This window comes from Scyliorhinus canicula, chromosome 1 (genome assembly GCF_902713615.1).
Source record: "Scyliorhinus canicula chromosome 1, sScyCan1.1, whole genome shotgun sequence".
Classification (NCBI taxonomy): Eukaryota; Metazoa; Chordata; class Chondrichthyes; order Carcharhiniformes; family Scyliorhinidae; genus Scyliorhinus; species Scyliorhinus canicula.
Window position 1 is genome coordinate 182,442,508 of NC_052146.1, and position 16,993 is coordinate 182,459,500.

The following is a 16,993-nucleotide window of genomic DNA, read 5'->3' on the forward strand; positions in this document are numbered from 1 at the left end:
AGGTTATCCATTTTGGTAGGAATAACAGCAAAAGGGATTATTATTTAACTTATGACATATTAAAACATGCTACTGTACAGAGGGACCTGGGTGTGCTAGTGCATGAGTCACAGAAAGTTGGTTTACAGGTGATTAAGACGACAAATGGAGTTTTGTCCTTCATTGCTGGAGGGATGGAGTTTAAGACTAGGGAGGTGAATGGAAATGAAATGAAAATTGCTTATTGTCATGAGTAGGCTTCAATGAAGTTACTGTGAAAAGCCCCTAGTCGCCAGATTCCGGCACCGGTTATGCTGAAATTGGATATGATAGTGAGGCCACACCTGGAGCATTGTGTTCAGTTTTGATCTCCTTACCTGAGAAAGGACGTACTGGCGCTGGAGGGTTTGCAGAGGAGATTCACTAGTTAATTCCAGAGTTGAGGGGGTTGGATTACGAGGAGAAGTTGAGTAGCCTGGGACTGTACTCGTTGGAATTTGGAAGGATGCGGGGGGGGGGGGGAAAGAGAGGAAGAGAGGGAATAGATGCGGGCAGGTTGTTTCCACTGGCAGGTGAAGGCAGAACTAGGGGGCATAGCCTCAAAATAAGGGGAAATAGATTTAGGATTGACCTTGGGAGGAGCCTCTTCACCCAAAGGGTTGTGAATCTGTGGAATTCATTGCCCAGCGAAGCAGTTGAGCCTCCTTCATTAAATATTTTTATGATAAAGATAGTTTTTTTTGAAAGAAACGGATTAAAGGCTATAAGTGTTTGGGTGGGAAAGTGGAGCCGAGTCTACAAAATATCAATTCTTATGTTCTTATGACTGCCAAGAATGAGTGGGTTCTTTCGGGGGTAGCAGATGAGTGTGAGAGGCGGGGGCCAGCGAGTCACGCGCACATGTTTTGGGGTTATGAAAAGTTGGGACGATTCTGGGCGGGTGTGTTCGCGGTCTTGGCCAGGATCGTGGAGGAGGTGGACCCCGACCCTTTGGCAATATTTGGGGTTTTCGAGAGCCGGAGCTCATGGAGAGGAAGAAGGTCGATGTCGTGGCCTTTGCCTCTCTGATTGCACGGTGTTGAATTTTGCTGGAGTGGCGGTCTGTATTGCCACCAGGGGTAGTGGCTTGGTTGGGTGACCTGTACCACTTCCTGTGGTTAGAGAAGATAAAGTATGAGTTAAGGGGCTCAGCAGGGGTGTTTGAGGAAAGGTGGGGGATGTTTTTGACCATGTTTGAGGCGCTGCTTATCGTGGGGGAGGGGGGTGAAAAAAGGGAAAAATCTGTCCAGTGTATAGTTGATTGTTGGGAAGTATGTTTCCCGGGGTGTTTATTCGCTGTAACCTGTTTTTGATACATGTTAGTAATAAAATACATTTTTAAAAAAAAAGGAATGCAACGCTGAGGCCGCACCTACTTCACTTGCTGCACTGACCAGCTCAGTCTCCCTGATCGCTCAACCCTCCCATTGTCCCAATTTACCTCCTTCGGGGGTCCTTGAGCCCCCTCCCACTTCATCTAAGTACTTGTACAGTAATGTAGAAGCCAATGGGCGGTATGGTGGCAGTTGTTAACACTGCTGCCTCACAGCATCCGGGACCCTGGTTCAATTCATATACAACATTGAACATAAAATGCAGAAGGAGGCCATTCGGCCCATCGAGTCTGCACCGACCCACTTAAGCCCTCACTTCCACCCTATCCCCGTAACCCGATAATCCCTCCTAACCTTTTTTGGTCACTGAGGGCAATTTATCATGGCCAATCCACCTAACCTAAACATCTTTGGACTGTGGGAGGAAACCGGAGCACCCGGAGGAAACCCATGCAGACACTGGGAGAGTGTTCAGAATGTGACCCAGTGGGGAATCGAACCTGGGACCCTGGCTCATCACTTGGGCTGCCGTGCTGTCAATTCTGGCCTCGGGTGACTGTGTTTGCACATTCTCCCCGTGGCTGTGTAGGATTCCTCTCGGTGCACCAGTTTCCTCCACGGTCCGAAGATGTGCAGGTTAGCTGGATTGGCCATACTAAATTTTCCCTTTGTGTCCAAAGATGTACAGGTTAGGTAGGGTCACAGGGATGGGATGTGGGAGTGGGCCTAGGTAGGGTGCTCTTTTGGAGGATTGATGCAGTCTTGATGGGCCAAATGGCTTACCCTGCACTCTAGGTATTCTATGGTTTGAACAGTGCAGAACGAGGCCATTTGGCCCATCGTGGGCTGCTTGAAAGAGCACCCTATTTATACCTACGCCTCCACACTCTCCCTGTAACTACTCTTAAGGGGCAATGTAGCATGACCAATCCACCTAACCTGCACAAATTTGGACTGTAGGAAGTAACCAGAGCACCCAAAGGCCACACACACACACACACACACACACACACACACACACACACACACACACACACACACAGGAGAAAGTGCAAACTGAACGCACACACCCCTGAGGCCGGAATTGAACCCGGGTCGCTGGAGCTGTTGGGCAGTGGTGCTAACCATTGTGCTGCCATGCGGCCCATGTTTTACTGATGTTGGGTGAGGGATAAATATTGGCCCCAGGACTGTGTGGCAAACTCTCCCTGCTCTTCTAATAATAGCATTGGGATCTTTCATTTCTGCCTGTGAGAAAGCAGATGAGGCCTCCGAGGCTCTGGAAATGAATACAATGGGGCGATTCTCCAACCCTTCATTTACAGAATACACCACCGTTTTTAAATATTTGCAAATAATTTTTTTTTTGCAGCCACTTCAATGTTGAGCTATGTGAATAGTGTTTTTTTAAAATATGAGAGCTGCTAAGGTGTTAAATTACCATTTTGTAATCCTAGTGATCTAAGTTATACTAAAGTAAGATCCTACTGGACCATAAGTTACCTTGCATGATGCTGAAAGCAAGTGTTCCCTTTCTGGTTTCAGCTAGCTTCTGTATCCATGGAAGCCGAGCCCTCCATGCTGGTTGATATTCCTGATGCTCTCAGTGAGAGAGAGAAAGTAAAATTCACAGTTCACACCAAGGTAAGTCTGCTTCTCACTACAAGATACAAAGCCTAAAATAAGTCTCGCTTCCACTAATGAAAGCCATCATCGGCACACCAGGATGATCAAGGTTTAAAAGAAATAATTGGCTGCTCTACATGCCTGGAGCTGAAGTGGATCTTATGATTTAATTAAAGAATAGAATTTTCAACTTGTAAAATGTCAATTGTTTTCAGCCCTATGATTTAAGGTGGGGGTGTTTTATCCTTTGCATTAGCAGGCCCCTATTTTCAGGTTTGTGGGAGGAGAGCCACTTGATGTGCGACTTCTCGGTACATCCTGTCACTGGAAGTCGTCGGAAGTGACCAGGCCAGAAAGTGTCATGTCCTCTGGATCAGTGATTCTCAAACTATCTGGAAAAAAAAACTGCCGGTCTGCCACATCAATGTGCCAGGGACCGGCAGTCTCCCGTGGCGTTGATTATCACTACTGTCTCTTTCTTTTCTGGAAACACTCCACGTACTGGCAGACGATGGCTCGCGTAGCGGCAACGGTACGCGTACCACACTTTGAGTAGCACTGCTCTGGATGATCTTTCTATTGAGGACTGTTAATGTAATTCCCATATTTGAAAAGGGGACTGATGTCCAGGGATTTATAGACAGTTAGCTTCACTCGTTTGGAGGAAAAATTGAATCCTTAGTGTTTTTTTTTTTTGCTGTGTCTCCAGCTCAATGATAATTTGGCTAAATTATTTCTTCCAACAGTCAATCTCTTGTGCTATTAATTTTACTATGGTATCCCTTTCTACTTTTTTTTTGTGCAGCCCCAAAGTTACATTTTCATCACATTGCAATAACTATCTGAAGAACTTAATTCATTGTGAAATGACCTTGAGGCAACCAGCCTGGTATCGCAATCTCATTAGTTTTGATGGGGGTTGGGGGAGAAAAAACTGCCAAATTGCTCATTTTGCAGATTTCCTTCCATTTGCTAGTTCTAGCTTCCAATCTCAAAAGTGCAGATGTCAACCGAGCCCTTCCTTGAAGACAAGTCCTTTCAGCGATTCCAATCAAGGAAGTAGATCAAGGCGTACAGTTCATTAGTGACAACATACAAAATGATGACTCTGGCAAAAAAACCTTCATTTTGTAAGAGGCAATGCTTTTGAAAAAATCCTTGTGGTTTCTTGGGAGAAGGTATTGAGAATTAACTTGGGAGACGAGCATTTTTAATAACTGATAAATATTACTCTAATATTTATTTCATGCCCCCTCTTGATTTACGGCAAGCTATTCAAGTTGGCAAAAGCGTGAAGGTACAATAATTGATTGAGTGGGCACTAGAAAGGAAATCCATTTTCCCCAGTTTTGCAATTCTCCGGACTTTGCTCGAGAATGAGACGTGCTCTCAAATGATGTACACTATTTGGATCAATACGAGGGTCAAGGTCAAAGGAACAATGACCACAGACTATTCTCTAAAGACAAAGATTGTGGCTGTGTAAGGGCTTGGATGGCAGTGGTATTTAGAAGGATTACTTGTCAGATGACAAATTTATTTTTTCCTGGAGCAATTTAGCATGGCCAATTTACTGACCCGGAGCATCTTTTTGGTTGTCGGAGTAAAACCCACAAAGACACAGTGACCCGGGTGGGGATCGAACCCAGGTCGTCAGCACTGTGAGGCAGCAGTGCTAACCACTGCACCACCATGCTGCCCAACAAACTCTTTCTTCATATCTTGTTGGAGTGCATAAGGAGAGGACAGAAGACTGTTCCCTGTGTGTGCATCCCAAACAATCCAACTCCTTGCAGTTGGACATGTTATAGCAAAGCGCTGAGCTTGCAGATTAAACTGTATGAAATCAAAATTCAACATTGGAAATTCTAATTCAAACATTCTCAGCTGGCTCTTCCATTGATGACAATCCTGTCTACATTACAACACTGACAAGGTACCTGTTACTGTCAATACAGCTGCTGCACCTTTCCTAGCTGCAGAAATGCTCTAACAAACCTTCGGGACATTCCAGACCTGTATCGTGTGGCTGGTGATAAAGATTGTCAAAGCAACTAAAACCGTTCCTAATCTCCATTCTAATTGTGAGGCAGAACCTCATGTGAGAAGCCCCCAGGAAGGAAGTGTGCACGTACAGTTTAATAGAATCATGCCGAGCAGAAGAAGGCTATTTGGCCCATCAGACTTTGCCAGCTATCCAAATGGCCTTTTTTTTTTCCAAGTATTTACCCAATTCTTTTAATTACAACTGAATCTTTTTGAATCACCCTTTTTGTATATTTACCAATTGGTGTAGAACTGGTTACGCAACAATTCACTACCTTGCGCCTCTTGCTCTCACTCTCTAAGGATATCTTTAGGTTGGTTGTTTTCCACACAGCTGTGAAGTAGTGATTCCAAGTTCGCTCTGCACTATTTATATTGTTTTTTTTAATGAGAGCACCTTTTCTACAGACTTCAGGGCATTGGCCAAGAATGCTTGGTATTTTTCCTCTCTCTTGGGGTGGACTTCATGCAACATGTGCTCCAACTGGTATATGTCTCAAGATCTAATCCACATATTGTGATGGGAAATCAGAATTTGTTCAACATTAAGGATGGGACTCCCACCAATAGTGATTGATCTATTAGCTTCTACTTCTTGGTAGATAATATCATCACCAAAGAGTGACTAATGGAAAGTGTGGATCGAAGCAGACATCAATGCTGATCGACGTCCCAGGTTTGTTGAGGGGCAAGACTAAAGTGCAAGTTTGGCTTGCATCCACCTTGTACAGGCCAGAAGTGAGTTTCCAGCCATGTTCAACAGAAGCAAGGGTTAGATTCCAGTATCCTCCTGTCATTTTGAAGACTGTCAGAGTCCTGTCAATTAGTTTCATAATTATAAATTATATTTATCTGGGTGTGATAAATGTTACAATTTGACTTTGGTTATGGGAACTGTGTGCTAATCTCTGGGGTGTGTTCTTTCCTCAAAAGGGTGGTTTTTTAAAAAAATGTAAAAAAAAAAAAAAAAATCGTGGCTCATTCATTAGTTGTGGGGGTTGGTGCTTGCCACATTTTGGCAAGGGAGTTCCACTGGATTAACATGGGTGAGGTGCGGGGGAGATCAGTGACTGTGGGAAAACGGGTGCAGCCACCAATCACTGCTCCATGCTGACGGTTGTTTGCTGTTTTTTTTTTTCTTGCGTGAGCATGTGCCAATGTGTGCTAATTCTTGATATTCTCCTCATTCAGACCACCCTGCCTTCCTTCAAGAAATCAGACTTCTCCGTTATCCGGCAACATGAGGACTTTGTCTGGTTGCATGACGCCTTGGTTGAGAACGAGGACTATGCCGGAATCATTGTGAGTAGCTGAAGCCCGTTCAATAACTGCCATCCACATAGCCCCATAATTGCGGCAGAGAATCCATGTTCCACAAGCCTGAAATAAAATCCACTGTGTGGAAGCCCGGGAAGTGTGGAGGGGATGAGTGTTCAGGTGCACAGGCTGTAAGATAGTCAACAGATACAAAATGTAATCAAAAGCATTAGAGGAATATTAACCTTTTTGTCAAGGTGATGGCAATAAAATAGGCGAGATGGTGATGCTTCAGTTGTGTAGAGCCTTCTAGCTGGACTTTCAGGTTTTGGGCCTGATGAAGGCTTTGGAAGACGTTCATTACTGATTTATCTTAAAATGATATCGGATTGAAAGGGATAAAGCTGCATAAACTTTGACTGTATTCCCTTGAGTTTAGAGGGTTAAGTAGTGATCTAATCGAGATCTTCAAAATAAAAATGGAATTTGGTAGGGTGGAAACAGCAGCCAATTCCTCTGGGGGAGTCCAGAGTCAGGAGCTGCGAAATGCTTCGGTTCTTGAGAGTGAAATTGGAAAATAGCAATTTCTCACAAGGATATTGAAACCTGTAATTCTGTCTTCTAAAAGAATGTGGATGATTGTGCTCGACATCGTGGAGGTTACCATTGACCAGGAACTGAACTGGATTAGCCGTATAAATACTGTAGCTACAAGAGCAGGTCAGAGGCTGGATCGCTTCTCCTGACTCCAAAGCCTGTCCATCTACAAGGCCACAAGTCAGGAGTGTGATGGAAAACCCTTCACTTGCCTGGATGAGTGCAACTCAACAACACCTGAAATTCAACACGTTCCTGAACAAAACCAGCTACTTTATTGACACTCCATTCACCCCCTCCACCACTGACTCCCAGTAGCAGCAGTGTGTGCCATCTACAAGATGCACTGCAACAACACTCAAAGGCTACTTCAACAGTACCTTCCAAACTCATGTACAACCGAGAAGGACAAAGGCAGCAGACACATGGGAAATTCACTCTGTGGAAGTTCGCCTCCAGGATATACACCATCTTGACTTGGAACTATGTCACTGTTCATTCAGTGTCACTGGGTCAAAATCATGGAACTCCCTCTCTCCCTCCCTAACAGCACTGTGGGTGTATCTACACCACATGAACTGCAGCAGTTCAAGACAGCCTTTGAGCGAATGGGTATTAAATGCTGGCCTAGCCAGCAAACCACATTCCATGAATGAATAATTTTTTTAAAACTGGAGCTTTCAAGACTTGAGATCAATAGGTTTTTATTGGGTCAGACTATCTATGGAGCAAAGGCAGATAGAAGTTGAGGTACCGATCAGCAATGGTCCAATTGGATGTCGGAAGTGGTACATGAGGTTGAATCTCTGGTTCCAATTAAATTCACACTTACTTATTTTGTAGTCTGTATTTTAAAAGTTTTTAAAGTCGTTTTGAGACATTGAAGATGAGTATTGTGCGGAGAGAGCTATGAGGTGCTTGGCTTCATGTGGTCATGTATTGAATGCCAAGAGGTAGGTGAATGTGCATTGAGTAAGGGTATGTAAAGCATACTTTTACTGTAACTATCTGGTTTTCTTTAAGTCCACTTGTTCCCTTTCTTCTCTTCCCCCACCCCTTCCTCTTTCAGATACCCCCAGCACCTGCAAAACCAGACTTTGATGTTGCAAGAGAAAAGATGCAAAAGCTGGGCGAAGGTGAAGGTTCCATGACAAAAGAGGAATTTAATAAAATGAAGCAAGAACTTGAAGCGTAAGATAATGGAAGAATTTAATCCTTTTTGATTTCTGACAGTGTTAAACCTCAGCTGGTTCTCTGGGTGGGGATAAGTGTGCATGGATGGGTGAGGTTGGTTTTAAAATCTACATTTGAAGGGGAGGGAATGCACAGGTTAATGAACGTAATTTATTTTCTCGTTGAAATCTGACTGCTGTTTGAGTTATCTTGATCAGCAGAAATCGAGTGCAGTTTTTAAGATGCCAGACTGTTTTAAAAGTCTAATATTGCCCAAGAATTGTTATTTTTGTTTGTGAATATAAAGTTTGCATATTATTATAATATATTTTTGTTTAGTCTTTGATAACTTTCACTGTTGGAATTTCCAAATTAGCTAGTTACTCCCCAATAGCTAATCCAACAAATGTTGTAAATATGACCTGGTCATGCTTTTCATTCTGTTTAAAATCACTGATGCTGCTCTGTGTAACAAATGACATAATACTGTAATCTTCTCTTCCCCCCCCCCCCCCCCCCACTTAACTGTTTTTATTTTAAGGGAGTACTTGGCTGTCTTTAAGAAGACTGTGTCCATCCATGAAGTTTTCCTTCAGCGACTTGCAGTTCATACTGTATTGGGCAAAGACCATAACTTCCATGTTTTCCTGGAGTATGACCAGGATGTAAGGCATATTTTTTTTTATTCCCTGGAAGCTCCTGAAACATGATGTTCCTATTCTTTGCTTCGGGAGGGGGTTGACGGAGAAAATGTAAAAGCTAGCGTTGTAGTTTTCTAATCGTTTATCTCCCCTCCCATCAAATGTGGTGCAAAAGTCAATTGTTTTTCTACAGGTTGATAGTTTTGCCGAATATTCCTGACTGTGAATGTGACGCAGCGGCTTTGATTAAAATTTTGATGTTTTAATCTATCTATGGGGTGGCTCTTTTTAAGCACTCTTGCTCAATGTAAGTGTAGACATTACTTTCCTGATGCATTAACCACCTATTCACAATTTTTTTTCTTGCGTCTTAGAATCAGAATAATGCAGCATTGAAAAGGGTTAATCGTGTCTATGGCAGCTCCTTGAAAGAGCTATCCAATTTGTCTCAGCCCCTGCTCTTTCCTCCAAATGTATCCAATCCCTTTTGAAAATTGCCTTCAATTTCACCAGCCTAAAATATCCTCGTTTTCCCTCTGTTCGTTTATCCAATCAACTTATTATCTTAAGTTTGTTGTGATGAAATCATACTTTTGGCGTTGTAGGTGTAGCTTTTGGGAGGCAGGAGAAGAAACAATATTTTGAAAAGCAGATTGAATTTCTGTGACTAAAGGGGAGATGATTCTATTAATTCTGTTTTTACTTCAGATTCCAGCATCTGCAATAATTTGCTTTTATCTCCAGTATACTGGACATAATTTCAAAGTTTGCAGATAATATAACGTTTTGGAAGTGTAGAAAACAAGTGACGAGGATGGGAACAAACTTCAGGAGGACTTGGGCTGTTGAAATCAGTCGGCACATGGCCAATGAAGTTTAACACCAGTGTGGAGTGATAAATGGGAGTGAGTAATTGGGGAAAAATAGTGGCAATATGGATTAAATGGTGTCATTTTAACGGTGCAGAAAGAGAAACCTGGGGGTATATATACAGTACATAAGTTTGTGGTGGTGGGACAAGTTGAGGAGGCAGTTAAGAAATACAGAGCAGGGCAGCACGGTGGCCTAGTGGTTAGCACAACTGCCTCACGGCGCTGAGGTCCCAGGTTTGATCCCGGCTCTGGGTCACTGTCCGTGTGAAGTTTGCACATTCTCCCTGTGTCTGCGTGGGTTTCGCCCCCACAACCCAAAAATGTGCAGAGTAGGTGGATTGGCCACGCTAAATTGCCCCTTAATTGGAAAAAATAATTGGGTAATCTAAATTTATAAACAAAAAAAGAAAGAAATACAGAGCTGCATGTGACAGTGGTTAACACTGGGACTATCTCACTGAGGACCCATGTTCGAATCCCAGCCCTGGGTCACTGTCACGTCTCCTCTCCTCCCTCTCTCTTTAACCCCCCCCCCCCCCCCCCCCCCACACACCCTGTGTCTGAGTGGGTTTCACCCCCACAACCCAAAGATGTGCAGAGTAGGTGGATTGGCCATGCTAAATTGCCCCTGGGGGGGGGGGGGGGGGGGATAATGGGTACTCTAAATTTATTTATTTTTAAAGTGAAGAAATATAGGATTTTTGGCTTTATTAATAGAGGCATGCAAAAGTAAGGGAGTTGTGGTAAGCCATTACAAATCACTGATTAGGTCCCATCTGGGGTGTTGTGCTTGGTTCTAGGCACCACACTTTAGGGCATGCCTTTTAGAGGGAAGCAGAAGAGATTTACTAGAATGATACCAGAGGTGAGGGACTAGTTGTGTGGCAAGACTGGGGAAGCTGGTGGTGGTGTTTGAGGAGAGATGGTTAAGAGGAGATATGATAGAGATGTGAGAGTAACTAAGACTGTTTCCAGTGGCATAAGAATCGATAGCCACAGGACACAGATTTAAAGTGATTGGCAAAAGAATCAGAGGCAACACAGAACTTTTTAAAACAGAATTGTTGTGATTCCAAATATATTGCCTGAAAGAAAAATGGATGCTGCTTCATCAGCAACTTTCAAAGGGAATTGGATAAATACTCAAAAATCACATGACCGCAGGCGTTGATAACTTGGTAACTTTACCAAAGAGTGAAGAGCCTTTTGGCAGATTGAACTCCTTCCACATTGCATTGTCCTGTGATTTCTTCGGTTGGTGCTTTTGTTGCTGTTTGTAGGGAAATGTAGAATAATGGCACAGATGGAGGCCATTCAGCCCATTGTACTGGCTCTCTGATCTTTTAATACTCTTTACTGTCGCAAGTAGGCTTACATTAACACTGCAATGAAGTTACTGTGAAAATTCCCTAGTCGCCACATTCCGGTGCCTGATCGGGTACACAGAGGGAGAATTCAGAATGTCCAATTCACCTAACAGCACGTCTTTCGGGACTTGTGGGAGGAAACCGAAACCTACCCAAGCTCACACCTCCACCCAACACGAAGGGCAATTTTGGACACTAAGGGCAATTTGTCATGGCCAATCCACCTAATCCGCACATCTTTGGACTGTGGGAGGAAACCGGAGCACGCGGAGGAAACCCACGCACACACTGGGAGAACGTGCAGACTCCGCGCGGACAGTGACCCAAGCCGGGAATCGAACGTGGACCCTGGTGCTGTGAAAACCACTGCTACTGTGGATTCATCCAATTAGTCCTATTCTGCATTTTCTCGATAGCCCTGCAGAACTTTCTTTTTCATCTATTGATTCAAATTCCGTTTAAAATACCTTGTCAGAGAAACACCCATTTTTAAAAAAAGCATTCTAGCACTGGCGGATTGACTTATTCAGTAAGTTAATAGCATTATTGCCCATTTGTAAGCTGAGACTCTTTTTATATAAAAAAAAACAACTCCTATTTCCAAATGGGATGATGTCCAGATTTAAAACTGTCTGTCTCTGCCAAAACTCATAACTTCAACTTCCATCCTCAAAAGTAAATGGTTGTTTTCCAAGAAGTAGTGCAAAAAGTGGGAAGATTCTCAAGTATTTAGCATAATTTGACAGAGTTAAAAGTGCTTATGTTACTAAGCACATACTTGGTGAGTTCCAACCACCCCCGGATTAGCTTTCAAAACTGCTTTCTGTCATTCTGCCTTTTGCTTCAATTCTGCTAAATCTTGGCTGGTTGTAGTTTTTTCCTGTTTAACAGTACTGCAATTTAATAAATTTGCATTTGGAAGAGAAAGGGGAAGAATCAGAATCATTACATTACTGCAGGAGGCCATTCGGCCCATCGAGACTGTGCCGACCCTCTGAAAGGGTACTCTACCTAGACCCACATCCCCACCCTATCCCTGTAACCCCACCTGCCTTTTGGACACTAAGGAGCAATTTTAGCATGACCAATCCACCTAGACTGCGCATCTTTGGATTGTGGGAGGGAACCCTTGCAGACACTGGGAGAAAGTGCAAACACCAGTCACCCAAGGCTGGATTTGAACACGAGTCCCTTGCACTGAGACAGCAGTGCTAACCACTGTGCCACCATGCCGCCCTAGAAGAAAAAGGAAACCGTATTAAAAGACTCCCCTTTCTTTCTCTTCCCCCAAGAAAATAAAAAAAAGCCATAGGCTAGATATAGCTTCACGTGATATAACCTAATTAGGTTCTGTTATTTGAAAGTAGAGAGCAGTCGTTCCTCAAAGTAGTCTAGAAAAGGTTGCCAAGCTGCATAAAATCCATCAGAGGAGCCTCTTATATTGTACTTTATTTTCTCAAGTTGAAGATTCTGCGTAAGATCACCTGTCCAATCAGTAAAAGAGGGCAGGGTAGACTGCTTCAGATTTTATAGAATAATAAGCCGAGCCAATAATGTTGCAAAGGTGAGTGCAATAGTCTGAATTTTTCTAAGAGCGATGCCATTTGGTTCCATCCCAAACAGCCCTGGAATCGGAGACTGTTCAATGTAACTTATTAAAAACATGAATGATGCAAAAAAAAATTTGCAAAGCTAATTTTGGACAAGACCAGTAACTATGAATTAGAGGAGCTGGGATAGTATGGCTTTCATCACGGGTTGGTTCAAAATTTATAAATCTTAGATAATTAAATTAGGACCCCATGGTGGCTCAGTGGTTAGCACTGCTGACTCACTCTCCAGGAACATGGGTTCGATTCCCGGCTGGGTCACTGTCTGTGGAGTTTGCACTTTCTCTGTGTCTCTGTGGGTTTCCTCCCGGGTGCTCCGGTTTCCTCTCGCTGTCCAAAGATGTGCAGGTTAGGTGGATTGGCCACGATAAATTGCCCCTAGTATCCAAAAGGTTAGGTGGGGTTACAGGGATAGGGTGGAGACATGCGCTTAAGTAGAGTGCTCTTTCCAAGGGCCAGTGCAGACTCAAAAGGCCGAATGGCCTACTGCACTGTTATGTTCTATGATTCTAGATGGCCAGGATATATGATATTAAATTGTAGTAAAACATGTCTTGCACGTACAAGATGAGGAATGCACATGAGACAGAATAGATTTCCAGTTTAAATCAGAATCTTGCTCCCACAGAGTTTCAGATGGAAAGCAAAGAGTGATGTAGTGAGAAGAGAATATAATTTGGAAATGGAACACCCTAACACAAATTCAGTTTGAATATAATATCTATTGGTGATTTGGGGGCAATAAAGGAAACGGTGCTTATTTGTATTTTGCATGCAAAATCTCTCATTTGTAGTAAGCAAGTGTTTGCAGAGCATATATTGGAGTACAAAAGCAAAAATATTATATAAGTTCACAAAAGGCTTTCATGCCACTTGCGTGCCAGACTTGAAAGGCAGAATCTCCTAATTATGGCGGAAATAAATTATTTGCATCAATGGGGCTGCATAAAGAGGGAATGTAGTCCAAAGTGCGTTCAGAACTGGATCCAAATCTTAAGTGACAACCTAATGATAGGGTTTAAAGGAAAGTGACTGGTTGAAAAAGGAAAGGAGGAGCTCAGCAGAGCAGGCAAAGACGTGGATTGACAGGAGGCTACCTCCAGTTGCACTTAAGCTAGCTGGGTCCAAATGAAGCCAAAAGCAATATTAGACATTAGCAGATCAATAATAACTCTGAAAATTTGGCAGCACCAAACCATCTCGAGGCTTGGGTCTTTATCTAAAAAATATTCCAAATAAAGGAATAAATTAATTAGTCTACTGCAACAACAAATACTTGGGGATAGAGCATGCAATGCACTGAAATAAAGTTAGAAATTTTAGCAAAATATTCCTCTTTACAGTATATATGACCAGCTAAAGAAAGGGGTAAATTATACCAATGTGCTAAGTTCTGCCTCAAGTTCCAACAAAGGGTTAAAGTTGAGTGTAAAAGGGCTTCAAGGGATCATGTATTTAAAATTCCTAAATACCTCAAACTGTTTACTGGGACCTTGAAGGGGAGGGGAGAAAGAAGGTAACTGAGTTAATGGGAAGTTTCTCCCTTTTTTTTTGTGAATTAATTTTAAAATCTGTGTCGCCCGGTAGCATTGTGGATAGCATAATCGCTTCACAGCTCCAGGGTCCCAGGTTCGATTCCGGCTTGGGTCACTCTCTGTGCGGAGTCTGCACATCCTCCTCGTGTGTGGGTGGGTTTCCTCCCGGGTGCTCCGGTTTCCTCCCACGGTCCAAAGATGTGCAGGTTAGGTGGATTGGCCATGATAAATTGCCCTTAGTGTCCAAAATTGCCCTTTAGTGTTGGGTGGGGTTACTGGGTTATAGGGATAGGGTGGAGTTGTTGACCTTGGGTAGGGTGCTCTTTCCAAGAGCCAGTGCAGACTCGATGGGCTGAATGGCCTCCTGCAATGTAAATTCTATGACAAATTGTTCAAGAATAGAAAATATTAGAGGAGAGATGAAACTGGATCAGAGATGTAGAGAAGCTGACCATCAGCATATTGTGAGAATTCATTATATGCTAATCTTTGCTAACCTTACTAACCTTCTTCTGTTTATATTCCAGCTAAGTGTCCGAAGGAAGAACACAAAGGAGATGTTTGGTGGTTTTTTAAAGAGCGTGATGAAGACTGCCGACGAAGTACTTGTCTCTGGAGCCAAGGTAACTGGTCATTTTTTTTTTTAAATGGGTGGGAAAATTGGGATCTAAAGGTAACTTGGGATTATAAGTGCAGTGGGAAAGTGTTTCAGAGTCCTTGAGAAGATTCAATTGCATTGTTTTCAACGGCCGTTGTACCTGACTCAACAGAGTTTCTGCTGCTGCCTGAACATTAATCTTCGGGTCAGAACATTTGGAACCGTAGCTTATCGGCTAGCAAGCTGGCTGCAGAAAACTTACTACCGGTTACTCAAATTGTTGAAGGGTGTTGCTGTTGAAACTCCAGTTGCTTATGATGATGATGCACGTTAATAAGGTCACAAATGTCAAATGAAGAACTGAAATTCAGTTCTAGTACGGTGGTGCAGTGGTTAGCACTACTGCCTCACGGCGCTGAGGACCTAGGTTCAATCCTGGCCCCGGGTCACTGTCTGTCTCACCCCCCACAACCCAAAGATATGCAGCCAAAAATAGGTGGATTGGCCACACTAAATTGCCCCTTCATTGGGGGGGGGGGGGGGGGGGGGGGGGGGGAAGAATTGGTGGGCACTTTAACTTTTTTGTAAAAATGAATTTCTAGAGTGCTGGAACTGAAAGCCGAGGCTAATGTTTAACTTCTAACACATTTGGTTAGACCATGTTACTGTGCACAGTTCTGATCTGTTGTGAAAAGGCACTACGCTCTGGGAGTGCTCAAAGTTGAGCAGTTTTTGAGTTGCCGTGTTTGACACCATATCAGAGATACTGTGGGTCAAGCTGACACCGTGAGGAGGGGAAAGAGTGGGGGGAGGAGAAGAGAAGAGGAGAGATACTGACGTGGTGGCCTTCACCTCGCTGATTGGAAGGTGGTGAATCCTAATTAATTGGAGACCAGCGATGCCACCGGGGGTTTCTGCATGGCTGGGAGATCTGGCTTGAATTATTGAAGTTGGAGAAAATTAAATACGTACTCCGTCGGAAGAAAGGTTCTTCATGAGATGGAAGCTGACCTGTCCCTGTTTAAATAATTTTTCATTGCCAAGGAGGAAGGGGAGCTGAGGGGTAGGAAGGGAAAATAGGGCATTATTTTGGGAAGAGTGGGGTGGAGGGGGGGGGGAAATTAAACTGTTTGTAACCTGTTGCAAGTATTATGGGCCAGGGTTTAGAGAACACCAAAGTATATCATGGAGTTCACCTGACCCACAACCTTTAATAGATTTTGGTTATGGGGAGCACAAGGGCCCACTTTACAGGTGTGATACAACAGAGAGCTAAAGTATATTTTAAAACAAAAACAATGTTTATTCTATGAATTCAGTTAACACTTTATAAACACACACAGTAATATTTATCAACTACCAACACTGATAATCCCCACAGATACAATGCTCTATAGGTAACCCTTAATAACTTCTCCTAACAACATCCATAAATCAAAAGACAGGTTTGAAATGTCCACAGAAAGCAGGTATCACGTTTAAATTATCAAGTGATCTGAACACCTTTTTAACACCGAGAAAGAGAATCCAACTTCCTTGAAGTTGAATACAGCTTTCAACTGAAAACGAAACTAAGACACAGCAGCTCCCAGCTCAAGAGAAAAGTGAAAGACCAAATTCCAGCTCCATCCCACAATGACATCATAGAACATAGAACAGTACAGCACAGAACAGGCCCTTCGGCCCTCGATGTTGTGCCGAGCCATGATCACCCTACTCAAACCCACGTATCCACCCTCTACCCGTAACCCAACAACCCCCCCTCCCCCTAACCTTACCTTTTAGGACACTACGGGCAATTTAGCATGGCCAATCCACCTAACCTGCACATCTTTGGACTGTGGGAGGAAACCGGAGCACCCGGAGGAAACCCACGCACACACGGGGAGGACGTGCAGACTCCACACAGACAGTGACCCAGCCGGGAATCGAACCTGGGACCCTGGAGCTGTGAAGCATTTATGCTAACTACCGTGCTGCCCAATCACTGCAGCCATTTGATAAAACACATTTTTCTTAAAAGGACTCTCTCATGACAGTTTGTTAATGTAACTGTTTGAAATAAAATATATATAATTTTGAAAAAGGGTGCAAAATAAAACCATGGTACCTGAACTCAGATGTTATACTTGGCAGGAAAGGCTGGGATGCTCTTCTCCAGGAAAGGGAAAGCAGAGCAGTGGGCTAATGGAGATCTTTCAAATTATGAAGGTGTTTGTTCTGGTCTATGTGAAATGAAATGAAAATCCCTTATTGTCACGAGTAGACTTCAATGAAGTTACTGTGAAAAGCCCCTAGTCGCCACATTCCGGCGCCTGT

General features: G+C 43.4%; 1 protein-coding gene across 1 annotated transcript in view; it reads left to right on the top strand.

Annotated features, from left to right (window-relative positions):
• snx5 (sorting nexin 5) overlaps positions 1-16,993 on the top strand; it is a 52,970-nt gene that overhangs the window by 20,245 nt on the left and 15,732 nt on the right. Inside the window, exons 3-7 of the mRNA XM_038803886.1 lie at positions 2,898-2,996; positions 6,216-6,326; positions 7,948-8,069; positions 8,593-8,716; positions 14,604-14,699. Coding sequence (XP_038659814.1) covers positions 2,898-2,996; positions 6,216-6,326; positions 7,948-8,069; positions 8,593-8,716; positions 14,604-14,699 — 552 coding nt within the window. The remainder of the gene's footprint in view (positions 1-2,897; positions 2,997-6,215; positions 6,327-7,947; positions 8,070-8,592; positions 8,717-14,603; positions 14,700-16,993) is intronic.